The 27172-nt window shown below is 37.9% G+C and overlaps 1 protein-coding gene across 2 annotated transcripts; it reads right to left on the bottom strand.

Annotated features, from left to right (window-relative positions):
• Positions 1–657: 657 nt before the first annotated feature.
• On the bottom strand, positions 658–18290 carry LOC135468039 (glycerol-3-phosphate acyltransferase 1, mitochondrial-like). Of its 2 annotated transcripts, none has more exons than XM_064746049.1 (23): positions 18251–18290; positions 16734–16995; positions 16138–16251; positions 15339–15409; positions 15089–15196; positions 14533–14573; positions 13169–13295; positions 11616–11712; positions 10922–11058; positions 10536–10632; positions 10057–10186; positions 9815–9897; positions 9057–9170; positions 8304–8526; positions 7426–7496; positions 5836–5984; positions 5305–5420; positions 4799–4947; positions 3957–4040; positions 3622–3741; positions 2934–3060; positions 2734–2802; positions 658–2157 (listed from the first exon to the last, which is right to left on the bottom strand). In XM_064746049.1, the coding sequence occupies exons 3-23, from the start codon at positions 16186–16188 to the stop codon at positions 1985–1987; spliced, it is 2337 nt and encodes a 778-aa protein (XP_064602119.1). In that variant the 5' UTR covers positions 16189–16251; positions 16734–16995; positions 18251–18290; the 3' UTR covers positions 658–1984. The 2 variants fall into 2 exon arrangements, with proteins under 2 accessions (XP_064602119.1, XP_064602120.1); XM_064746050.1 differs by lacking the exon at positions 18251–18290 and adding an exon at positions 17876–18010.
• Positions 18291–27172: the final 8882 nt, after the last annotated feature.

Raw genomic sequence — 27172 nt, 5'->3', positions numbered from 1 at the left:
GGTATAAAACACCAATCAAATACATAAATCAACTCGACAAGCTTGTTACTCAACAACAGAATAAATCACACATTTTTCCATGAAAAAAATCCTTTATCTTTAAATTAAAGAAAAGTAATCTTCATTTTACATATACATGTAAATCCATAAGAAAAAGACTTCACAAAAAATCAATTCAACATACAATCTTGTGCAAAGACTGCTTTAAATACACCTCACAAACCAAGTCTCCTTAAGTATCAAGCCCACAGCAGTTTCAACAATCTTAACAAGATGATCACTTTACTTCAAACATTATTCTCTCCATTTAACACAACACTCATAAGAAAAAGCAAGAATTCACAAAAACACACATCATAAAATGAAACCTATTGTAAACTAAAATCTCAGGGCTTGGTTGGGTTACACCTGTAATTCCAAGCAGTGCACATCACTTTTCAGAGCACCACCAAAAAGTAGAAAACAAATGGCAAAACGTTCAATGTGAATGTTGATCATTCAACATGAGCATTGTTTGCGTAAATGCAGCAATATTACCTGAATAAGCTCTGCAATTTCAGTCACTTTATGAACCCAAGACATACTGACATGAACATATTTTCAATACAATAAGAAATCCCACCAAAGTGGAAGTGAAAGTCTCCCTAACTGTGTTAACCAGGAGCGCCCAAATACTCTCTTGACTGGTACCCTAATGCAGTTGCCTACACGAGCTGGGATAGCAGAGGGGCTCATACAGAACCATACATATATCTACCCTCATTTTTTCTTCCACATGGACACACAACAATCACTGGCTTGTAAGAACTACATGTAGGTGAACATAACTCTCTGTATAGATTCCATAATAAATTATACAATGACAAATCTCTTTGGGCACTGAGCATTGAAGATGTTCTTCAATATACTATTATAACCTCCACTAATATTCTGACAATATTGGTAGAGTAGGTTATGGCTTGAACAATCTGACACTTAATCGTAACTATACAACATCCAACATTTTGTAACAATCTTCAACTTCAAGGTTTAGTTCCAACATATATTATACGCCTTAGCAAAAATTAGGACACGATTCTACTATTACAAAGGGATATATTAATCACAAATACTACTGTATGAAACTATTACACAAACAATTTTAACAATCTGCAAAAGTATACCACATTTATGTCTGAAATTGCCACTTACATCAGCTTTCCAATCTAAGTTGTAAACCAGGAATGTCTGTGACTAATTTTTTCTCTCATATCTGGGTCTGCTAACTGCAGTGCAGCCAGATGTAAAGCACAGCTCCAAGAAATTCATAAATCAAAGTAACCAAAATACTTATTATGTTATTAATTATATCACACTTTCTCTTCCAAGAAATATCCACATCGGAGTGGAGATCACACGTCACAACCTTGTGTCAGGTTGTATGCTGTAAATTATCACAATGTTGACCATCTATGGTATTTGGTATGCCTACAACTGCATTTCTGGGCCACACACATGCAATTGTTCATAAAAGCCCAATGAAACCGAATTGACCAAAAGTGGACATTTAAATGAACAAAGGAGACAATAACCCATTAGCTTTTCACAGCAAAATAAGGAAGCTTCTGCAGTTCATGTGGGCTGCCTTTGCACACATTAGTGCTTGAAGAGGGAATAATAGTATTATGTTCGGGACTATCTGAATGTGTCTTGATTCCCATTTACCCAATAAAAACCGAGAAACAGCTTTTTTTGAGTTCTGAGGTAAGAAGCATTGTTTCTTGAAGCATTCAATTCATATTCTATTTTTTCCTCCGAAAACTAAATCATTATGTCTGTTAACCATAAGTAGATGCCACAGGATGCAAAATCAATGTCACTGGATGCTGTGTCAATGTCACTGGTGTCCTCTGTAAGAAATGGCAGGCTGCTGCATAATCTCACCAGGATGCTGTACAGGCATCACCTTCAACACAAGATCTAGTGTCAGATTTCACATGTCTCTTCACTCTCGTAGACTTTCCAGCAGGTCTAACAAGTCTTGAAGCTTTTCCTCCACCAAATAATGGTCGTGTAACTCCACCATCTTCAGATTGCCAGCGAAATAACAGTCAATCAGCTTTAGCTCCTGGAATGTTTTCATCGCATTCTTCAGAATCTCCATGGATGAACTCTCAGCTGAAAAAAAAAAGAGACATGACATCTTACTTTATGAAACCAGCATGTCACTGGAGGATTACATGCACACAAGTTGTGACTAGAGGACTAAACATACACAAGTTGTCACTGGAGGATTACATGCAAACAAGTTGTGATTAGAGGACTAAACATACACAAGTTGTCACTGGAGGATTACATGCAAACAAGTTGTGACTAGAGGACTAAACATACACAAGTTGTCACTGGAGAATTACATGCAAACAAGTTGTGACTAGAGGACTAAACATACACAAGTTGTCACTGGAGGATTACATGCACACAAGGAATCAAGACATCTGCATTTTTAGAAGTTTAATTTAATTCTTTCTTGAAAACAAGAAACTATAAGTTTATTATTTTTCTATTTATTTATTCATTTATTTGATCGGTGTTTTACACTATACTCAAGAATTATGATTTTTCTAATACATGTACTTTAATTTTCTTCATCCCATAATCTATATATCACCAAGTAAGCAACTCCTGTCTCTCTGACTCATTTATACACTGTGCAAAGGTAAAGTCCAAAACATAAACATAAATAAAACAGTTTACCGTATGTGGTCAATTCTTTGTTCACTCTCTCCATGGCACTGTTGTGCAAAAGTTTAAAAAAGTCATCCTCTGTGAAAGAGAAAAATGTCAGTGTTTTCAAACAATATTAATCATTCTAATTGCTTCACAAATCTGAGATGACCACTTTTATCCTTCTTATAAGAAGACCAATGCAAATACAAAAGCAGAATAGAACTTACCTGCCATCTCCTTTTCCCGGAGTTTTGTTATTGTCAGAGCTGTTGTCCAATACCCCTCAATGTAAGGCCCTAATATGCTCTGTAGGAAGGACAGCCTCTCAATAACATCAGAATCTTCCACATTCACCTGTATGAAGTCATGAAAACAGTATTTACATTACTCCATGCACAACGTATACCAACAGGTTTCAGCAGTAGAGTCAAAACACACAATCTCTAGTATTCTGACATACCAATCATGTGTGCTGAGGTATTTACATATGTTCCTGAAAGATTCACCATGTTACTTTTCAGATGTTCACAAAGTAAAATGAAGTTTTTCAAGTTAATGAAATAGTTCTGTTAGCTCCTTTGGTCACACATAATAACGGTTTGAATATAACAAAGAATATGGTATAATTGCAACACAGCAATAATGTGCGTGCAATAATACAACTACATGTATTACTTTTTCCAGAGTTGCCAAAATAGTAGCACTTTCTTTTCAAGGATTCATCTGATTATACCAAAGCAAACCAAGACAACTTATAAGGTAGGTGTAACATACACTGATGAGATAATCCTGAGGCAGCTTATAAGGTAGGTGTAACATACACTGATGAGATAATCCTAAGGCAGCTTATAAGGTAGGTGTAACATACACTGATGAGATAATCCTAAGGCAGCTTATAAGGTAGGTGTAACATACACTGATGAGATAATCCTGAGGCGGCCAATTCTCCTCGTCTGAATCCTGAGACTGCCAGCTGAAACTCTCGCCAAAGTTTTTTGCCCACTTCTTGTCTTCTTCCGTGTATGCCCCAAGTATCTGTCAGACAAAAACATCACACATATAACGCCTTTTTACCTTACTGTTCAGTTAAGCTTAAGCAATTTTCACCGCGAATCACAGATCGAAGTGCCCAGAGGAAACAACTGAGCTTCCCCAGATACCTCAACAATGAACACGGGACCCCATTGGTCAAAGTTTGAATAGTCAGCGCGAACCAGTCCTTTAAACACACGTAGAACTTCATGACTTACCTTTGTTTCCTCCTTATGGAGCACCTCTGACGTAACCAGCTCCTCCAGTGTCTGAGCTAACATATGATGAAGTTCTTCACAGGACTGAAAACAGGAAGTACAACATCACACATGATATATCACAACACACAACACCAAACCATTTGATAAACTGAATTTACCAGGTTAATTGCACAACAGTACAAGCTACTGCACAATTAATTACCATGGTAGTTACAAGAAGGTGTTCCAAAAAAAAAATTGAATAATAGCACAGAATATATTATTCAACAGGATAAGTTTTTCCTCTTTATAATTCAATGGAACTTCTATGGACTGAGCAAGAAGGGCATTTTTTTTAAAATGGTTACACGAAAGAAAGTGTATCCTGTAGTACTAGAAATACTCTTTATTTAAGCAAGTAGAACAGAACAAAACCTAGGTGTTAATTAGGTTTGACTGGCCTTTGGCTTGAATGAGAGGAGCTATATTTATTTGTTTACTTCTAATATTTGATTTGAGATATACTCACTATATTTGACTTAGATCAAAAGAAAGATGAGCCTTATCAGCCATGATCTTTTCCACACATCAAGGCTCTACTGGTCTATTGTTTATGGCTCAATGTAAGATTACTAACATGGGTGGAATGTCATTACATTTACGAAGGATTTTGCCTTTTTTGACACAGTAAATGGAGATAAACGAGGATAAAACCTAGAACTTTTCTCACTTTAGACAAGGTGTCAATTATTAAAGTGCTGCTCTTGAAAAGTTCCACCACTTCATGATTTTTTCGTATTGAAGAAAATGCAGTACAATTAGCTGTGTTAATGCTTATGTGGGAAATTCTAAATACTCACTGGAATGAAAATGAACTCATTCTGGAAAAGTTTACATAATTCTGTGGCTATTATGAGTATCTTTTCCCTGCTGGTGGAGATGTCATCTTCTGAGATATTCTTTGTCATGGTGGATAATCCAGTGTCCAGTGCTGCAAACACTGAGTTCACTGCAGGCAGACAGGGGTTGGATTAGCAATGCAGTAAACAGTACTCACAATTAACATGTAGTTTGTACATCTAAATCTAAGGACACTGCTGAAAAATCTATACGTGCACATTTTATGCAATATTACTCAATACTATAACTTGTAGCTTTCCTTGTAATGGCGTTCAAAATTACAGAATATTAAAAAAAAAGACGCAGGCAAGAAATACTCCACTATGTCGTAATCTGAATATTCAACAACTAATGCTGACAGTGCTGACAATGCTTTGTGGGCCAACCACATGTTAATACCTCTAATTTCATGGGCTAATCCGACGCTCTCAAAATTATGACATGAAAAATTATTAAAGTATATTACCAATAACACTCTCAAGGAGGTAGGGGGAGATAACTGCGTTGCTATAATAACTCAGCTCCAGCACATGTGGTAAGCTCAAATTTGGCTTTATGACCAAATTGCCATTCTTGTCCAGCCTGAAAGGTAGCAATAGAAAACACATACAATCACAGAGGTAGAGGAGATTGAACAGAACAGGTACTTCATGGTGACTAACTCATACAAGGTACTTACGGGGAAACCGAACATTCTCCAGCAATTATGATATTCATTGCTTTCAACAACTGGTCCCATATTCAAAACACAGGACACTCTTTACTTTGATGTTACAATACATGCAAATAATCACACACTATTCAGGGATTGCAAGTGATTAACAAAGCCAATGTGGAAGTAAGTTTGGGATTAGATTACCACAAATCATTGAAGCATTGCAATACCTCTTCTGTCTGTTCACAAGAAAGGGTATAGCAGCAATATAACTGCATGCATATGGAAGCAAGGGATTAAAAAGAATTTGAAAACATGAGTAGGTTTAACTAAGCGTCTTACCTGGGATTAGCGAGTTCATCACCTAGCAGTCCAAGGGCGTGGTTGACAATATCATCCAGGCTGCCCGAAAAGCCAACGTCTCTCTTGCGGATGGACAAGTCGTCTTGGAGCCAAGCAAAACTGTTTATGAGCGTCACCAGAGAAGTTCCCTGTCATTAATGGAAACATAGCAATGACATGTTCGCTAATAAAACTCACATCAAATCTGTCCCACATCTGGGCGTGCAATGATAATGTTTTACAGTTTCATTATCCACCTGGTTTGGGGTCAGAGTTTCAATGTCACCTAATCCTCAACTGAGGGTAACTCCCATAAACATTTTCAAGCAGGTTCTATGTCTTGTGGGAAAACTGCAGATGCTGTGCTGATGACGGCGTAGTGAAAATCATTGTAATGAAATTCCTTAAAGGTGGAGAAAACATAAAAATGACAAAGTTCACATGAAAGTGCGAAAAGTTATTTCTAAATGTGGTCTTACAAAACATTTTTTCTGACTTTCCTTAGGGATAAAAAGACACCTGAAAATAGTTTTTGTATGGTGGGTATTTGGGACTACCTTTTGGTATTTATAGTCCTTGTTTAATAATGTCATAAATGAGGATGTAACACAGGTTCAATAAATATTTGTGTACTAGAATTTGTTCTTTTAAGCTAACAAATAAATTGGGGTGCCTCCATGGCTCAGTTGGTTAGAGCACTAGCGCAGCGTAATGACCCAGGAGTCTCTCACCAATGTGGTCGCTCTGAGTTCAAGTCCAGCTCATGCTGGCTTCCTCTCCGGCCGTACGTGGGAAGGTCTGCCAGCAACCTGCGGATGGTCATGGGTTTCCCCCAGGCTGTGCCCGGTTTCCACCCACCATAATGCTGGCCGCTGTCATATAAGTGAAATATTCTTGAGTATGGCGTAAAACACCAATCAAATAAATAAATAAATTAAACCTCAATTTGGAACATATTTATATTTTAATATGTTCATAAATAATATCATAATTTAACTTAAATGCATATGTTTCGATATAAACAACAAATTTACATTCAAATAAATTTATCAGACAAGCATCACATCATTATTTAGAACATTATTACGCAACAACGATAAATACCAAAAGTTGGTCCCAAATACCCACCATACAAAAATATTTTCAAATACCCTTTTCTCTTGGAAAAAATCAAAAAAATATTAAAGATCATATTTGCCAATAAGGTTTGTTGCTCTTTCATCTCATTTTGGCATCATTTTATGTTTTCTTCTCCTTTAAACTGTTCTTTATTTACTGTTTTATTCATTTGACTAATGCTTAATGCCATACCCAAGCATTTTTAGCGACTACTTGTTTAAAATGTACCTTGTGATCTGCCATTCTTTTTTCAAAAGGCAAATCAGTGACAAACTTTTCCCATGTGTGGCGTTCAAACTTGCATGTCATGTTGGTCAAAGACACAGTTAAGAATATGCAAATGTGCCCACAAGTGCTGCCAACAGCTTATTGTCACCAAGGTCCCCCAAACACTGAGAATGGGTGGAGGTAGAGATCCCTTCTCCCTCCCTCCCTGTTACATTCAATATCCTGTATTAATGAGCAGCTTACCTCTCTGTGTTTGGTGAGGAGAAGGAAGGAGAGTAAGTTGGTACTCATCAGGGCTGTGCTGTGAGCTGCATCTGTCAGGAATACAGACACATCTCTCAGTAGTGTTGACATCAAGCATGGGTAATACTAATACACAATGTACACCACATTTTACCTCCGAAAACTGTATTTTCTTGCCTTGTGACCAATGTAACTCAGACATAACTGTGGAGCATGTCTGTTGTTTGCACAATCATAAACTCACTTTAACTTTTGTGATGTGTTTGTTCAGCCTGTATTTATAATAAATGAATGATTCTGACTCCCCCCACCCCCACTACCCCCCACCAGAATTTTAATTAAAAGGTAGCAAAACAAAGACAAAATCACTTCTCCGTTTGGTGACGACACAAGCCAGTATCCTTAGGGGAATAATGAAGAATGTAACAATATTACAGATGTATCTACTTACACATTACATCATAATAAGGGGTATATAAATGAAGAATGTAAACAATATTACAGATGTATCTACTTACACATTACATCATAATAAGGGGTATATAAATGAAGAGTGTAAACAATATTACAGATGTATCTACTTACACATTACATCATAATAAGGGGTATATAAATAAAGAATGTAAACAATATTACAGATGTATCTACTTACACATTACATCATAATAAGGGGTATATAAATAAAGAATGTAAACAATATTACAGATGTATCTACTTACACATTACATCATAATCTAGGATCATGTCTTTTCAATCTGTTTTTCCACTGGCTTTTAGTTTGGAAAATGTTGAGGCTGTATATTTAGCGTGGCAAACTTCCCCAACAGAATAATCAAAGTCTTTTCCATTCAGATACTGGTCTAGAATTTATACTCTACCATATACAATGTGCCGTCCCAGATTGTGGACAACTTCTTTCTGGTCACTGTTCACCACTTCAGAACCGAGGAGGGAGGAAAAGCTGCCGTGTCGACTGCGGAAGCCATCTGGGGGAGAGTCTTGAGCACAGTCTTCAGAGTGAGAAGGCGAAACCGGACTTGGCTCAGTGACAGACTCTAAAGCAGCTCGGCTGGACTGACACGCCTGTGACACCATGAATTCCTGGTCGTGCAATACAGGAAATAGTCCAATATTAAGGCTTATTATAACTAAGGCCTATCAAAATATCAAAAATATTTTTGCTGGGAGTATTTATTTATTTGATTGGGATTTTACGCCGTACTCAAGAATATTTCACTTATACGACGAGGCCAGCATGATCATGGGAGGAAACTGGGCAGAGCCCAAGGGAAACCCATAACTATTGCTGGCAGACCTTTAAATTCCTATCTTTTTCACTTCAAATGGCAGATATTAAAGAACAAAAAAAAAAACAGTAACCTACCTTAATTTTTCTAACAGGGTCCGGTTACACCCAATTTTTTCCAAATTGCCTAAGCACCTTTACACAGAGCATACTTAGTTATGTCAGGTGGTAACATTGCAACAATAGGACTTCAAATGTGACATTCCTACAGTTTCCTCTATTAAGGCAAAGGTTGCAACAGTATCTTGAATTTTCAATGCAGTTCAATTTCCTAGAATGGATAAAAAAACAACATGGGGCATAATAATACTGAATTAAAACAAACCTTAAGGGAGAAAGGTTGACAGAAACCAATCCTGACATGGCCAAAGTTTCCATTGACAACTCGAACAATTCCTCTCACAGCACCCCAGAAAGTCTCCTTAGTTTTACGTTTGCCCTGTAATTCACATTAAGCAAATGGGTAAGACATCGTGATACAGGCATCGCAGAATCAGACAGAAAGATCAGTCGTTGAAATTACCTGTTTCTTTCCATATTTCTTAGACCTCATTATGCAGCCGTACTATGATGTAACCAATGTATTACTGAAGTGGATATGCGACAACTATAGCTGACTAAATCATAGATGTTTAACACTTAATAGGGTATTCAGATCTTGTCATATCGCATGAAGCATAAGCACCAAGCATGGAAGCCACAATAACCTTTACATGTACCTCATGATTTTCAAACAGATCTATTTGTAATTTTTCAATCTGTTCGAATGTTTGCAAGATGTTTTCCCGAGCATTTTCTGAGGACGTTATTCTGTTTAGACTGATAAACCAACACTTTCTTTGAAGACCTAAAATTGACCAATCCAACCAATAAAGTTTCAAACTGCACTGCAAAAATGTTGAAAATTTAGGCTAGTGGCTTCCACAATCACAATTAGGACAGTTACATTTCCCAAGGTTTTTATTTTACTTCTGTTTAGTGTTCAAAGAAGCCTCATTATTAAAGAAGTAAATAATATTTACAACAATGTGTGTGCTACATCTGTCTCCTCATGTATGCCATCGACTGTTGGTAACGGCTTACCATAAGCTCATTGTTGAAGTTGCCATCCAATAACTTCTCATAATTTATTGTAACAGGTACTATGAAGGCATCTTCTATAATCTCTGAAAACACAAAGAACAGCTTTTCTTAAAAGTTCATTATAGAAGTTTAGTTTCTCAATATACTGAAGAGCCATTCTTCTTGCTGTACTACAGTATAATGAAACACTGTGTTGTAATTAAAACCTTTGATACCACTTACTATATTTGAAGTGAAAGTACCTGATTTGTATGCATCCACTATAACAGAGAGTAGACCAGCCTTTGGGCTGCAAGCCTTCCCCGTGCGACTTCGGCCTCCCTCTATGAAAAACTCAATACCTTCACCATTCCTCAACAGTTCTTCAACGTACTGCAACGAAGAGTCAGCAAAGTCAGAAGATAACAATCTACCATGCAAGTAATAACAAGTCAAAACTGGGGAGTATAGTTTAAAGTACAAAATTTTGTTGCTGGTAGTGCATTACTGAAAAAATCTTGGAAATAAAGGTGATCAACAGAACAAAATATATGCCAACAGCATTTTTTTACAGGGCTAGAAATATTTTGTGCATTGTGTCCAAAACCTTTCAATAAAACAAAATCACCGGGATTAGACAGAAAAGTAACCAAAGAATGCCAGGCTGCTGGCCCTTCTGTACCTGGAAGATGAAGTCAAGATGACACAGGTATATAAGCTACTACACAGAAGTAAAACTCACAGATTGTAGAATAGATCTGTACAATATGTCCTTTTTCCCCTTTTGCTTGTCCAGGCGCCGCCGAATGAAGAAGGCTCCAAGACCTCTCATCAAGCAACTGTCAAATGAGAAAGACATAATGAAAGACTTTCCTTTATATAAAAGTTAAACATGCTAAAAGTTCCAAATATGAAAGCAATATTATTAGTATATTAACTCTTATGAAATCAAAATCACGCTTCATATTTCACATGCTTGTATATATAAAAGGCATTTATAGGCTTGTCCATGAAGCAATTACAAGGTGTCTTTTACTACTATAAAAACACTGTGAAATGCAATGCTAAGCCAAAGCATTACAGTGTCACTGACAATACCTTGATTATCTATTAGACTGGCTCACATACCTGAACACAGGTATATTGAGGTTGTCACCAGCAGCAATATGAGGAGCCTTAATGTCATAATGCCACAGGATAAATGTCACCAGGATGTAGTCCAGGTGGCTGCGATGCAACGGCACATAAATCATCGGCACAGATTTCTGTAACACATAAAAAAAAGGATTCCATCCATGAGTAACAGAACTACTGCATTTCATCTAAAGTTTAACATCGTTGAAGTGTCACATTTTACTTGGTTCTGATTCATCCGCCATAAAGGTCCCTTAAGAGTTTATAGTGAAACTTGCTCAGAAAACCTTAAATGTTGGTATTAAAAGTATTAACGTGCTAGCTCAGCACGATGACTCAGGAAACTGTAACTATGTTGGCTTCCTCTCCTGTGGATTGCAGAGCCCTGGAGAAACCCACGACTATCCGCAGGTTACTGGCAGACTCTCCCAAGGAGTATGGCATAAAACATCAAATAATTAAATGAATAAATCTTATCAATGTGTCAAATACCAACATCACCATTACGTATATATTTCACATTTCACAGTATATTGCATCTTGTTATTTTAAACCTAGACAGCATCTAGACCAAGCCATCCATATTCCAGATACAGGAACCAAGTCATCTAGCCATAAAAAATAGTGCAACTCCGTCCATTTCAAAAACAAAATCAAGTTTCACTCAAAAACTCTCCACACAACACACCTCTGTGGCTTTTTTCACCAGCTGCATTTGGCCTTTATGAACTTGAATACTGCTGGTCATTAATGACAGAAACTTCAACAAGAACCAACCTGTAAATCTGAAAAATATGCAAACATCTTTTTTAGTCACACCTAATGATTTATTTTTCCATTTAAGCAGTATTAAACTCTCTTAAGAAGACTTGGAAAGAAGAACTAACAAGGCAAGTAGGAATGAAGTACATGCAGCACTTGGGAACAGGAACAGGAAACTAAGACCTAGACTAGGATGAAAACAAACAGCATTCAATAAAAGAGGAATAAAGATGGGCCTAAAGTTCCATCCGCAGGCTTGGGAAGTGGATCACACGATTCATTGCGTTGATTGTATATCTTACTGACTGGGGGCAGTGAGAGAGCATCGGTGGTGGTCAGGGGATTATGTGGACAGTTCCTGAATGTAATAAACAAGCTCACACTTCACTGGGCAGTCTGTCTGCGCTCCTGCCACCAACAGTTCATGCTTCTCCAGTTTTAATCATAATGAATTTAGTACAAAGAGGTTTACTCGACGAAAGGTGCATCTGGATTGTTTTATGATTGCCATTTTATAACGAAAGGGAATTCAGGAGAAAACTCTCTGAACATTGATGAGCGTCAGCGTGACCATCCAGACGATGACTCAAACTGTGTTTAAAGCGATAAGTTACAATCACAGGGCTCGAAATCTCCAGGTGTCTATAATACCTGTTCATGGCGTGATTTTTGCCGACAAAAGGCAAAAAAATAATCTTACCTTTCACTGGCATCTCCTGGGCATATTTGCATATTGGTAATCACAAAAAATGCAATTCATTTTAAAAATTTCAAAATGTGGAAAGGTAACTCTTCTGCAATAGGAGGACAGTACCAATTGTAACAAAACAAGATGTGCGCATAGAATGACATGCTTCATTTAAATTATACGGGAATTTAGTGACAGATATGTCTCAGTGAAATCCATTTGTAGCTTAAATACATGTGTACAAATATTTATAACATGATGAGGGCCCAGAATAGACAACCATTCACAAGATAATGCTGCCAAGTGACTTCCACATCACCCTGACTATCGTTCGCCGTATAGAGACCTGCAGTGTACACTGTAGTATATGTGCTGGCATGAGCATGGATGGAGACAATGTTTGGAATTGACAGACATGTAACATTCATAGTCTGACTTTCTTCAGTCTAATTCTGGGGTTTCATTCTAGATGGTTAGTTAGGAAATCTGCACACCTCGCTGTCGGGGAATTGACCCCACCTGGAGCGGATTAGAGACCATGGCTGCCATGCAGGGTAATGAAACGTGCGGAGGGCTTATCACCCACTTCTGTCATCTTGCCCCCAACTCAGTCCGTGCGTAAGTAAACAAAGCAACCGAAAGGCAAAACATTATGTCATTTACTGTAACACTTTTGGGTATACATTAAAGCAGAAAACACTTTGGAGAGTAAGAGGGAAAAGGGAGGACTCACCAGGTTAAGAGGGAAATGTGTGATACTTATCGGAATAGAAGGGAAACACTATACTTACGAGACTAGGAGGGAAGAAACATGAGCTCTCATGTTATTCAGCATTGATTTAGCTTTCTTCTCCCGTTTGCACAGAGCTTTCTTCTCTTCTCTGGAGCTTGTCTCGTCATCCTCCATATCTTCCACAACTTTTGGGGGAAGCAGGGTGTAACAAAGAGATGAACTAGAATATTATCCGAAAGAATGAGGTTCATCACAAGACATTCACAAACTGTCGTTCACACAATTGGCCAAAACAATTTCAGTTGAATAAAAGAAACTGGAATCTAGATTTCCAAAATAACCCCCTTCCATGCCCTAACATTTCCATAAATAAAACAGAGAAAACTAAGAAAATCTTAAACTAAATGACAGGATCTCATGTTGCTTAGTTTGATGTCATATTCCTAGCTTTGAGCTTCCGGGTTGGTCACAAGGACCAGGGGGTGATAAATAACATGAAGTAAAATGGGCAAAATGCTGATTTTTATCAATTTTAAAGTTTAAAGTACTTCAGGACAATGATACTATAATATTTGAAGGTTAAGCACATTCTGATTACTTTTCCAGGAAAAATTCTTACCTAAAAACTATATTTCTCACAATTCAGTTTAAAATCTTATTCTGGGTCTGCATATCTCGCCTTGGTTAAACTATGAAAAGATGATTTCATGAGCCGTTCTTGGTGTGCAATGATTGTACTACTGGTTCATCCAGTCTGAATGCAGAAAGTCCTAAATGGGATTATAAATTACCCAATTGCCATCAAACTGAAGCGTGCACATATTGAGGCCGGATGTATGGTAAACTTCATCAAAATCGGTGCAGTAGTTTGGGAGGAGATGCTAGGACAAGCTTTTGTCTTCAGACAGACGAATGGACAGACAGGTTGATTCCAGTATACTCCTGCCCCTTTAACTTTAAGGGACTAAAAAGAGGGATTTTACCATATTACTTTTTAACTACTAAATTTCTCCTCAAGTTTGATACGTAACAATATACTTTTAGAAGGGCATAAAGGCCTTAAAATGATAATCTTGACACAAGCTCAAAAGTTTTCCTAATAATAGATTAATCAAAAAGAAATTTGCCACAAAAAAAACTCTACAAGGTGGATGAATCTATCAAAATGTGTCACTTTAGAATTTTTTCTCTTAAATATCCTACCTAAAATATTACAGACCCAGAACTTTGTAAACAACTTCAGTAACTTCGCGAGTAGAATGGCACTGACAACAGTTTTCTGGGATACAAGCCAGTTAACACTAGAGGTCTGTTTTACAAGGTTGTTGGTATCTTGCATCACTCATATTTACTATCATTACCCATGTCTTCAATACAATGTTGTCACCATCTTTAACCCAGATATGAAAGCACATGTATTACCTTGAGTAAGTGAAGTTGGTTGGTGGACAGCACCCTGAACTCTGAAAATCACCACAACATATCTTCCTTCACTAACAGATAAACATTACACAGTTAAAAAAAAACATTTAATTTACAGACAGTGTCGTGATAAAAATTTTTTCTTTTTAATTTTATTACCTAATACTATTACCAGAGTAAGATTTATTTATTTCATTATTTTTTTTTTACCCCTAACTCAACAATATTTCATGTCGGTGGCCAGCATCATGGTGGGAGGAAAACAAGCAGAGCACGAGGAAAACCCACAACCATCTGTAGGTTGATAGCAGACATACTTATGACTAGAGAGGAAGCCAGCAAAAGCTGGACTTGAAATCACATTGAGGTAGTACTGGTGAGATGCTCCTGAGCCACTGTACTGTGCTAGTAGAATGTTAACCACCAGGCCAAACAAAACAAGAACAAGTGTTCCAAAAATGTGTAATGTCTTACTCTATACAATGTAAACAAAAAAATTCTCTCCTGGCAAAATCTGCCACACATAATTGTTGTAATTTGAAGAAACTTTTCACACCTTGAACTGGCAAGAACGGCAACAGAGACATTTGTGTACTTGTAGAAAGTCCTTCTCTGTAATAAATATGCTGAGTGTGAGAAAATCTTCGCCAAAGGACCTCGATTTCTACCAACAAGAAAAAAAAAGTTACAACATTAAAGAGAAGTTAAGCAAAAATTTATAGAGGCATGAGTACAAACACTAAAAAATATTATGTTTCTTTTGAGCCATTCTTGAACAACAACATTTCTGGCATTACCAACCATACCTCAGTTCATGCTGGATGTTCAGAACATTGCGCAGGCCCATCTGAGAGCAAGAACTGGTCAACAGACTTTTCTGTAAATAATAAAACATTGATTAAAAGAACAGACAACACTAGACCAAATGTATATATAAATATATGAATAAAGAGTCACATTTGAAGTTAAAACAAGTCACATTTTATTTTTGTGATGTAGGACAACCAAGATGTTGTAGTTCAAAGTAAGCAAAAACGCCCACAAAGGGAAAAACCAACAGGATGCCATGCTCTCAGGTTTAACAAACCACTGGTGAGTTATTTCTACCAGCCGAGAAGGCAACAGTTCCATCATTTTTCCATGTAGAAGTAGTGTTAAATCAGCTGTTTTCCTTCTGCTTACAATGTGTGGCCATTGGTTGCAATAATAAGGCAGATCATACTTTGCACCTCAAAGGAGTGTCTCGCCTCTACTACTGAAGAGCATTGGGTACGGATGGAGCAACATCATGTTTCCAATTTCTTTAAAATGGAACATCCTGTGGCCTCGTAAGAATTCCACATGAAAATGTGATTTATAGAGTTACCAAGCATGTAATAAAAAAATGTCTTTGTCCATCTGGGCCTCTTCTAAAATAAATTTGGTTATGTTTCTTGGTGTTTTCCCTTCTAACATTAAAAGCTGTTTTTTGAGGTTTCTTTCTTAATTGTGAATTAACAAATTCAAACTTCACACTTGCTGTGTTGAAATGAAGTGAATATGCAATAGCATCTGTTATAGCAGTTAAATGCTCATTCCGATATTGAAACACAAACTCTGACTTACCCTGCATGTCGGCATACACTGACAGCATTGCCCCATGAAGGGGCGAGTCATTCTAAAATCTTCAGCATCTGCTATAGGAGTGGTTTTGAAGGTAGCCAGGTTATCTGATTGCACCTAAAACACAACATCGTAACATGAGAATAACATCGTATTTGAGACCATCATCAGACCTTTAGCTGATTCTTTTCCATGTGATGTACATAAAATGTTTACAGCTTTATACCCACAGTCATCCAACAGTTTCAAATGTTACGCTAATTTGGGAATTTATTTCTTGAGGGTTTCAGTCTAAAGATTTTCTTTTTCTGAGCAACTATGTTATATGGATGGTACAAAAAAAAGACATGAGTGTTTCATGCAGTTCTGCAAAGTAAATAAAGATCACATATTTGGCCAATTCCTCTCATGTGCTTATCCACTCGGCCCACTTTCTTCATGTTGATTTGAAGGCAAAATCTTAACCTAAATAAATTCATCCTTTTTGATTTGTCAGGGTGAAAGCATAAACAAAACCAGAACCAGATAATGCCAATCTGTAATGTAGATTAGTGTTCATGGTGGAAACATACACCAACAATAAGAGTGATGCATCTTACACTTTGCACCGAGCGTATTTGGGGTAATTCCTCTTGCTTGTCTCCTCCTAACTGGAGCGGTCGTATACTATCACCATATTTATTTCTCCAGGACTGGCGGCCATCGTTTTAAACTTTTTCCACACTACCATTCAGAGTGGACTGTAACTGCTGTTGTCTGGGGGTCGCTCCCTTTCCCTCCCACTTCTCATACACTGATTTGAGATTCTGGAGAGTTTCTGCCATGACCTCACTGGATTGTTATATAATGGTCAGCAAGATCCTGAAAAGCAATCATTACACACTCTGATGATATCAATGCAGGAATCATTATAATATATTTTTTATATAAAAATAGATATGCACATATTAATGTTTCCACTTTCCTGTTGAACATTTTTCATGGGGTTTCACACATGTAAGTGTGTATGGATTCTACCCTCAGTGCGTAGATAAGTCACAGGGATTCAACATGGTAGCATTTGCAGGGTTTGCAAAATAGCCTTTGAGACATCAACAACCAGAAAATATTTAAGCTGACAAGGCTAGTGCTCAAGGTAACCCAAGGTACACTTGTCTCTTTCGCAATCATTGTTGTATTTTATATAGTTATTCAGACAAATCTTTTCTGGTTCTCGTGAAATTCACCTTGCATAGCCTTCACATATAAACATGAAACCTGACCATACATGTCATCCAAAAATATGGTTAGCAGGCTACATAATTTTGGAGAGTTGAAAAAACATGGCTTCCAAACATTTACGAGTGGCTGTCTTTAGGGTCAAACTGAAAAAATATGTGTAGTCCATTAGTAAATTCTTATATTTTTTTTTTTCATAAAACAACAGAACAGCTCTAAACGGTAAATTTATTGCTAATGTGTGTACATATCAGCTAGCTTAAATATCTCTGAAGAGGATTTAACTATCAGATTAGGTATTACTGCCAGTGTCAATGTCTTGCTTTGTGTTAAACTAAATTAAGGACGGTAAAAGTGCTGTGTAACTGGGGAATTGGATTAGAAGGGGCCCTACCAATGTTATATATATATATATTCATTTTGCCATGTAATAATAAGACCCGTAACTGTCTGTTGTGTTACTGACACAAATCTTCCTTAAGCAACACGACAAACCTTTGCAATCAGAAACAAAACCATGTACCTTCACCATTCTTTCAGATCCATCAAATCGCATCAATTATAGCGCAAAGAAGATCAAAATGGCATGAGGTTCTGCTTTACTCCAAGAACACTTTATTTTCCACTCTGCAGTCAGTGTCATATTCCACACTTTCCATGGCAAAGGCGACAAAAGACAAATGTAATTTCTAGCACTATCGGTAATGAAGAATTCCCTCAGGCATCAAACAGATATCAGTTTCTCGGTTGCACCTGACAGCAAGCACCTGTTACGCTTTTTAAAAGCATCCTTTCGCTTCCATAACCAACACAAGTTACAACGGTCAGTAGACAACTGGTCTCCCTGATCTCTGCGTGAAAAGTACACTTTTTGGGGTTACAACCTACCCAAACTTACCACACATCATGCATGCTTTGGCCATGCAGACGGCCATAACACTAAAACACGAATTACCAATGACCTTCGTATCAGCATCGTTGATAGGACGCGATCATACTCATAGCCAATGAAAAGAGGCGTTTGAAATGCTGTATGTCGTGATGCAAGAGTGCTGCACGTGGTAAACATTAGAAAGAATTGAACACCTCCGTCACCTGTGTTAGCAGATTATATTCCCAATAACTTGCGTTTTAGAGTCGACAAGATTGGGAGTTGCTGTTACTGGACATCTTTTTTAATTCGACGCCACAGTGCTTAATATGTACTTGAACAAATAAATTGAATCTTCACCGATGTCGCTTTGTTTACAACGTGACAGTGTAGGTCTAGGCCTACAGTAGGTCACTGACCCAACTTATCACTACCAGACTATGATAGTGCTTGAGGTGTAATCATAATACTGATGTATCGAGTGACAGCAATTGTGGTCGCACGGCCAGTAGGCCTAGTGATGATACGAAAATAAGGACATGTTGAGCACATGCTGATAAGCCATGGAGAACAAATTGACATCTTTGTACATGTAGGCTCCAACATCGTCATCGATGACCTAATTCCATAACTAGTACCGGTAGCGGAACCTTGATTATACGTATACTGTACGCACGTGTAATTTCGAATTAGGAAAATCTGACAGATGCCATAACAGAAAATAGTAGGCAATAGCTATACCCCTACCAATATTAACATTAGCTACACGTACAGGCCTATCAAGTAAATATGACCCAATATATGCATGGGGTATTGGTATCACGTTTGTATTAATTGTTGCAATTAAAATGTTTCCCCGATCAGAAATTAATTAAATCTGACAATATCCAGATACATGCCCACGCCATGCAACTCATATGCTTATATGTCTTCATTACCGTATGTTTTTTAGACAAATACTGAAAACTAACAATTAACTAAAATAACAGTTTATTACATGCATGTGACGTAATTAATGTACCGGTAAGTTTATTTTTTAAAATGTTATAGGTCTACATACAGCTTTACGTAAATGGTTCATTATATGATACACAACAAAAGAAAACATCATGTATGTATATACTTAGGCCTACCTATGCTCCATTTGACAGCAGTGCACAACCGGTATTTAACACATGTGCATGCAGGGCAACTTTATCGCTCTGCCTTGAAGACGACGTTATGGTGCATGTGCCACTGTTCATCACACATTTATAAACCTATTCGTGCTTAAGTACATGGGGTTGTGATGTCACTGGGTCCCAGTCATGCTGACCAGGGCTCCGATAAATGCCCTTGTCAAACTGACTGTTTAACTTTGAGATACCGAGATGTCATGGACAATGAAGACTGAGATAGGCCTATACACAAGAGAGAAATGTAGAGACTGGAACAGTGTAGACCTTTCATCTAAGATTACGCGGGTCAATATTATATAACATTAAGCCGTTTAAAAGTGTTGCGCAATCAGCAACCTTGTGTGTCTCAAATAACTATAGTGGTTTTACAGATGTTACAACCATGTGCCTGGGGGTATGGATAGTCTTTGACACTGCATGGCAGAGCTTATATTTAACACGGAAAGGAGAAAGATATACCAGGATGCAATCATTTCAACAAAGGCAATACCATATACATATAACCATTTAATATAGCCGAGTGCAATCATGTATAGGGTTGCAACTATTATCATAGAATTTGCATAACTGGAAACATAAGTTTATGATAACATCAGTTGTGCATGAAGATCATAACGAGAAAGACAGTTTAAGGCAGTTTCGTTTTTAATATATACTTTAACAAACATTTGTTGGGTTCATATAGTATGATTATTTTGCATACACTGCAGTTATCTCCACCCCTAAAATTGAAGTGAAAAATTACTGAGTACATGGAACAAAAATAAAGTAAATAAATAAATAAAAAGCATATATTTCTTCCCACATGTATAGACGTATACCTATATATACATACGGTGCATGTACATATCAGTCTGCACATTAAGATCTACACCTCTGCAGAATCTTCATAAAGGTTTAAATATCCTGTAGCAGTGGCATTGTATAAGCCTATACATGCATTTGATATCTTGCAAAATGATAATAAGAACGCTGAATGCTTTGTCAGCAGAGCAGTTAGGCAGAGGTCATCACGTGGTTATGCGATGTCTATATACAAACAATTCATCACCCTTCAAGAATGTTTTATCCAAAATTGTGTGGGTAAATTTTGGTGTTCTCGGCCAGTTCACTCTATATCTATGCCATCTTCGTACAGCCTATGCCATACAAGTTAACATCTTCATACAAAACATGCATGGGTTGAACAATAATTTAGAAGACCATTATACAAATACATTACACAGTGTTCTCGGAAAACGTATTGAAATTTCACCGTATACGAAAACAAGCTAATGTCCATTTCATTGTGATCTTTGATCATTTTTTGTGCTTGGAATAGCGGTATTCGCGTTAGCAGAACGAGAGAGCTTGTGAGGTTCTGCGAAAGCATGTACCATGCACTCTCGTTCCTGTCACACAGTCATCTTATACCATGCACTCCCGTTCCTGTTACACAGTCATCTTATACCATGCACTCTCGTTCCTGTCACAAAGTCATCTTATACCATGCACTCTCGCTCCTGTCACAAAGTCATCTTATACCATGCACTCTCGTTCCTGTAAAACAGTCATCTTATACCATGCACTCTAGTTCCTGTCACGCAGTCATCTTGTATCATGCACTCTCGTTTCTGTCTGTAGCCATGTTGGCATAACATTATCATGATATATATTTACATCAACTATAAGTATATTTCACGAAAGATTTTGATGCTCAAACTTTGATCCGCATGCATACATGTATAAAGCTTCTGTGCAGACGGATATTGTCCCAGCACCTGACAATAACAGTTTTTGATTTCATTCCACACGTCCATAGCATGATTATGTCGTATGTGACAAACGTAACGAAAATAATAAAATACATTAAAATTGGTCAAACCTGCAAAGTGCTCAAGAATAAGAAAAAAGGGAGTTTTGTATAGATTATTGCTTCCTTATAATAGCCCATTTTAAGTAGGCATGTTTGTTAACATAAAATAAACTTGGGAATCACAACGGGTTACTTGATCCGTGATCAGTAAATTCAATTTACTGTAGCTGTGGCCATTGCACATGAAGGTATCTGCACATTAAGGTGAACTGAGCTACCTTAGTCGTTGCTTGTAAGGTTGCAGATGATACACAATTGTTAATCTAAATAAGGTTTGAACACTTTGCAAATATAGAGATAAATATAATCTATAGAATGCCCTGACTTTGCAAGGGACTGAACACTCGAAAAATTTATCTTTAACAGATTAACTTTTTAAGTGAATCAATATTTCGAGCATCCAGACTAAGGAGTAATCCATCTCAGTCACGAAATCGATCACGACTTGCCCCACAGGGAAATCTATCTGAGCACAACTTAATACAACTTACGTTTATAAAATTTGAGAACCTCGAAGGGGTATGGCTTCTATCATGTTCACATCGCCTTTATGCACACTGTATTCACTATGGGCGCCATCGTGACCACAAGTTAGATTCACGTGACCCCATGTTAAAGATGACTAATCAACACAATACTAACTTCCCTACAACATTTAAAAACGTTATCTGAAATAGCAGAGGGTCTTCTTTGTCCATGTTGTCTGAAGACATCATCAAATCATAAGCCCTTTGGCATAATACATTGTATGCTGAAGGGATTAAAAAATAAGGTGCAAAGTGGTAGGGGTGAGGGACAGCCCAGCACAACTTAACCGGGGATAATTTCCTGATCTTGTATATAATAGAAGACAATGCGAGGTTTAATTCTAACTTGTCGCCTGTGAACCGTTTTAGGGAATAGTGATAATAAAAAAAGGAATTTTATTAAGATTATTATATGATATCAATTTTGTACAATACATTCATCGATTTGTCTCGTGTGTTCCTGTGTATTCCATTTCAATCTGTTCAAGGACTATTTCACTACTGTGGAAGTCAACTATTTTGCATGGAAGAAGCTGTGGAGAGTCCACGGTGAGAAGGTACAACCTTACAAATACTGTATGTCACGAACTTTTGAACATTACTCTTAAGTGTCAAATCAGACATTCGTATCCCTTGGTCCTCGTAGACCATGAATGAGCCTTTCAAGCGTTACGAAACAAGGTGTAACACCATTTCCCGAAGGAATGTGTAAGAAATAATCATATAAAGAGTAAATAAAGCTGACAACATGTAAGAGAGGGGCAGTCGTCAGTTTCCAGCAATGCAGTGAATACAGTCGATACTCTGGGAGACTGATATCCAAATCATAGATCAGACTCGTTGCTTGTGAATAATTAGCGGGTCGAATATTAATATAAGTAGCAATGTTGCGCTTTAAATGCAACGGTTTATAAAAGCACCATGCTGATGAAGCATGATGAAGTAGGGACTGGGGGTTGTCAGTCTTGTTTAGTGCTACGAATGTGTCATCTACCTTACGGAACCAAAACAACGGTTTGATGGGGCTTGCAGCTAAGGCTTTGTTCTCAAATTCTGTCATGTATATTTCGGAGATAAGTGGTGATAGGGGGGATCCCATCGGTAAACCGTGGAGTTGTTCATATATGTCACCCCCCCCCCCCCCCCCCCCCTTCACGTGAAATAGGTGGAATGCATACACGAGTCCAGGAGGCTGATTATGCTGTCAGGTTGTCCGTTGTTCAGCTTCTGTCGTATGATGTCTAGGGATTCTTCTCTAGGGATATTGGTGAATAGGTCGATGACGTCGTAACTGATCAGTTGGGCTGTGCCTGGAATGTCTTTAATTTTGTTACAAAATTCTGCTGAGTCTTTGATGTAAGATTTGGAAGTTTTGCCCAGAGGTGTTAGGAGTTTAGTGAGGTACTGTGCCGCGTCGTAGTGGACAGTGCCTCTGGAGGAGATCAGGAGTCGGGCTTTGATTGGGTTCTTATGAACTTTGATGGTTGCCCTGGCGTAAGGTGCTCTGTGGTGCGTTGTGTTGAGCTTTCGGTACAGTTGGATGTCGATTTCATTGCTGTTCTGCAGGGCTTTGAGTTTTGCCCTAAATTCTCTTTCTAGTTTCGTTGTGGGGTCTTTGGTTATTTGTCTGTATGTCGTTGTGTCGCTGAGCATGTCGTTGACTAGTTGGTTGAACTTGTTCTTGTCAAGTATAACTGTGGCTCTTCCTTTGTCTGCAGGGGCGATGGTGATGGTATTATCGGAGAGTAGGTTCTTGATGGCCGTTCTTTCTTCTCGGGCCCGATAACTTCCTGTAACTTCCTGTGATGCTGACACCACTCACTCTCTTACTGTATATATGTTGTCCTTGTATCTCTGTATGTTCATATGGTTTGATAACGATGTAAGAACCTACATCGAAACGTCACCAACACAATAAATCCAGGAATTGTTATCCATAAGTAATGCCTCCGTAAATCTATACCATCCCAATTCCTAAATGCCTCTGAAAGAAGCTAGTATGCCATGGTGCACGATTTGAATACTGATTTCAATCATTGCCCCCATAATGCTGACCGCCGTCATATAAGTGAAGTATTCTTGAGTACGAATACCAATCAGACAAATAAATAAACGAACCATTGCCTAGAGCATTCATTGCACCTTTTCCAAAATCAGCGAAAACTGGTAAGCGCTTCTCATTGCATGACTCTGTTCTAGTTTTGTACTTTATATATATACTTTCTTGCTTCTTTGTGGTTTGCGTTAAACGTAACTTAGGGAATTGACTTTGTATTTATTGACCTTCAACGTCCATTTTGGCGGACGTCTGGTATACGAAAGTGCGTTTCGACGCAATGTCGAATGTTTGTGAATATCTATACTTTGATGGCTTATTGAAGGCACATAGTAGTGCACCTCATGGATAAGTTACAACATTAATTCACGAATTCCAGCGTGACGGAATCACCATTCGGAGGGCAGTTTTCTGCTTCGTCTCGCTGATTTCAAGAATAAGAAAGGCTTACACTCACCAAATATGGATTTCTCAAATCAACTGTATTTCAGTTAGATGATAGTTGTGAAATCTCACTGTAGAAAATTTTGTTATGAAAGAGTTTAAACTGTGTAACGGAAACACAAGGTACAAAACGCCTGTCTCTACGAGGTGGTGAGTTTGGTCGATAACCCCCTCTATGCTATATCATTTGTATCAAGAAACAAATAAAATCACATTTGTAAGTACATAAGAAGAATAAAATAACTCGGGCGTCATGTTTTATTCAAAAGTGAAAAAAATTCAAAACTCGTGTGACGGAGTCAATCATATATAAATCTGTATATATTGCAAGGCTATGAGCGCACAAGCAGATGCAAATATAAAAGAAGCATTCTTGAAAAAGGATGTTTTTTGATATTTTAATCAAAATTACAAACAGTTCTCGCAAGTAAACACGCAATCGTCAAGGATCCCAACTTCTTCTGCGCAATTTTCGTAAAACCATGTTCTGCAGCCGTCAATTGTATACAATCGTCATCAGGTTTTTGGATCATCACTCTTACCATATGCACAGCCACAACTTCTGCATGGAGTGGTTTGATATGTTTGTTGTTGTTTTCTCAAGATATCACCAAGAAGAATACGACCAGAACCTGAATCATTGCAAGTTTCCGGGATTCGTTGAGAATCAAATGTTAACTGGTTCTGTATGCGCCTTTCAACTGCTTTCTCGGAGGAACTATAAAACTTGCAAATTACTTTGTTATTTCCAGCAGGTGAAACGGAATGGAAATTGATTGTAGCTAGCCAGATCTCTTCAAGACCCATGGAACTCCATGTTTCATCGATGTTTTCCTGTGTTATAAGATATACATGGATGTTTTGCTCGCACATCTGAATCGCTTTCGCAGATGATTTGGCATCTGAAAATACCGTTTGTTTGCTTAGTACAAGATGAACTAGGCTCTTTACATTGCCACCTAGGACATCGTTGGGGGTCCTTTTCCATGGCTGGTTGCAGTGTATTCCACTTAACTTTCACGCTGTATTTGTTTCCAAGCTCCCAAGATAAGGCAAATATGTACCGGTTTATAAATTGGCTGCTGGGTCCATCGGTCCAAATTATCACCTCTTCAACGAAAGTGACAGTTTCCTTAATCAGATTCAGGGCCGTGCACGTATATGTGGAAACGGCTCTCTTTTCATGTTCGCGAACATCTGAGACGATAACAGAGGAGTCAGTGATGTCGCTTGTCCACGTCATTATGGTAAAGATAGTCACTTGCTTCTGTCTCCAATGTGCGGATTGTATCTCGTCCTGAAATGATGCTGTGTAGTTCACAGAAAAGTCCATTTGTACTAAGCACACTTTGCTGTCTTGTATTTGTGATTGTAACTTGTCGTTTGCGTAGGATTGGGACTGCTTGTCTTTTATAAAATACGTGGCACACAAACCTTGGTAGCTGCTGTCGCAGTTGATCAAGTGCACGGGTAACGGTCCCCTCTTAGCTTTGCTTGATCAGATAACCTGTGTTGTCTTCCACCCACTGATACCACGTGATATTTTCCTCCACATCAAACAAACCATCTGCGACATCGTTATCCATTAACATTTCATCTGAACAAACTTCAAGACATTCAATCTTTGGACTGAAGATCACAGACACGAAGGCTGAGAAAACCCTGTATTGTATACAAACTCACTGGGGGATATTGTTTGTGAAGACTTTCAAGAAGAAGAATAATACTGTTGTGATATTTGCATCCGCATACATTGTGTGTCATTTGTGATTTCAAAAGAACATGCTGGAGTCTAAGAGCCGCAAACGAAGATTTCCTTATTGTATAACTGGGATAGCTGTCTTTAAAAATCTCATAAGCTTCTGATATTGCCATTTTCATGTGACGCTGCTGTTGCTTCACTTTGGAGCCATTTCTATCCCTAACAATTATATATAACGTCGGCCTTACCAGGAGCCATTCTTGAAATGGAGTCGCTCTCATAGTGTTGTTGGTGGCAGTATCAAGGCCCACTTGTTTTTCCACCAGTTGGGTTGGAGTTTTATCATCATTTGATACCAGGCATTTAACTATTCCTTGGTGCTTACTAAAGCTGACAAGAAGACATCTTTCCACTTTGCATTTAGCCTTTCCAAACGATGCTGCGGATTTGGGAAATGTGGTAAAGAAACACTTTGTAGCCCTTTTTCTGTATGTTCTCCATTTCCGAGTGTTCAGTACATTTCTCTCTCGTCAGGTCTCAATTTCGGCGGCTGACATATTCGTTCTTCTTCTCTTTACGGGGCCGGTCAGATTTTCTGTATTCTCGTATTAAATACTGGCTGGCCCTTAGTCGAGCGCGGTGACGCTCTCGTTGCCGTTCAGCTGTCGTTTTTGGCATTTCAGAAATAAAAAAATAAATGATATCACAGTATATAATGTCTATACCGAAACTATATGTGACAGATTCACTTCTTTATTTTGTGATTCCGTCACACTGCAGACGCTTTTAAACTAATCAAAGGAAGTCCAAACTTTCTACATGAACGACTAAAACCAAGTGTTCGTTATATCTAAAAGTACACAGACATATCTTATGAATATCACATTGAGAATTTTTGATAAGCACGTTTTCGTGGCGGAATCACAAAATCTGCACTTTGGCACATAAGAAAACATGCTTTTTTTGAAGACTGTGCCAAGGTTGTGTTTATGCATTTTTTATGGAAATAATGCATGTATTAATAAGATAAATGTTCTAATTAAATAAAAAATACGTACTCACCTTAAACTGGATAAAGATTATCAATGATGGGAAGAGATTGGGGGCATGACAATGCTTATCGGTTGCAACGCTATGTTACAGAAGACACCATAAAATGTTGGACTTTCGTACCCTGCCCGAGTATG

The sequence above is a fragment of the Liolophura sinensis genome, chromosome 6 (assembly GCF_032854445.1).
Source record: "Liolophura sinensis isolate JHLJ2023 chromosome 6, CUHK_Ljap_v2, whole genome shotgun sequence".
In the NCBI taxonomy this organism is placed as follows: domain Eukaryota; kingdom Metazoa; phylum Mollusca; class Polyplacophora; order Chitonida; family Chitonidae; genus Liolophura; species Liolophura sinensis.
Note: the sequence above shows the minus strand (reverse complement) of the source record. Positions and strands in the feature narration are given on the sequence as shown.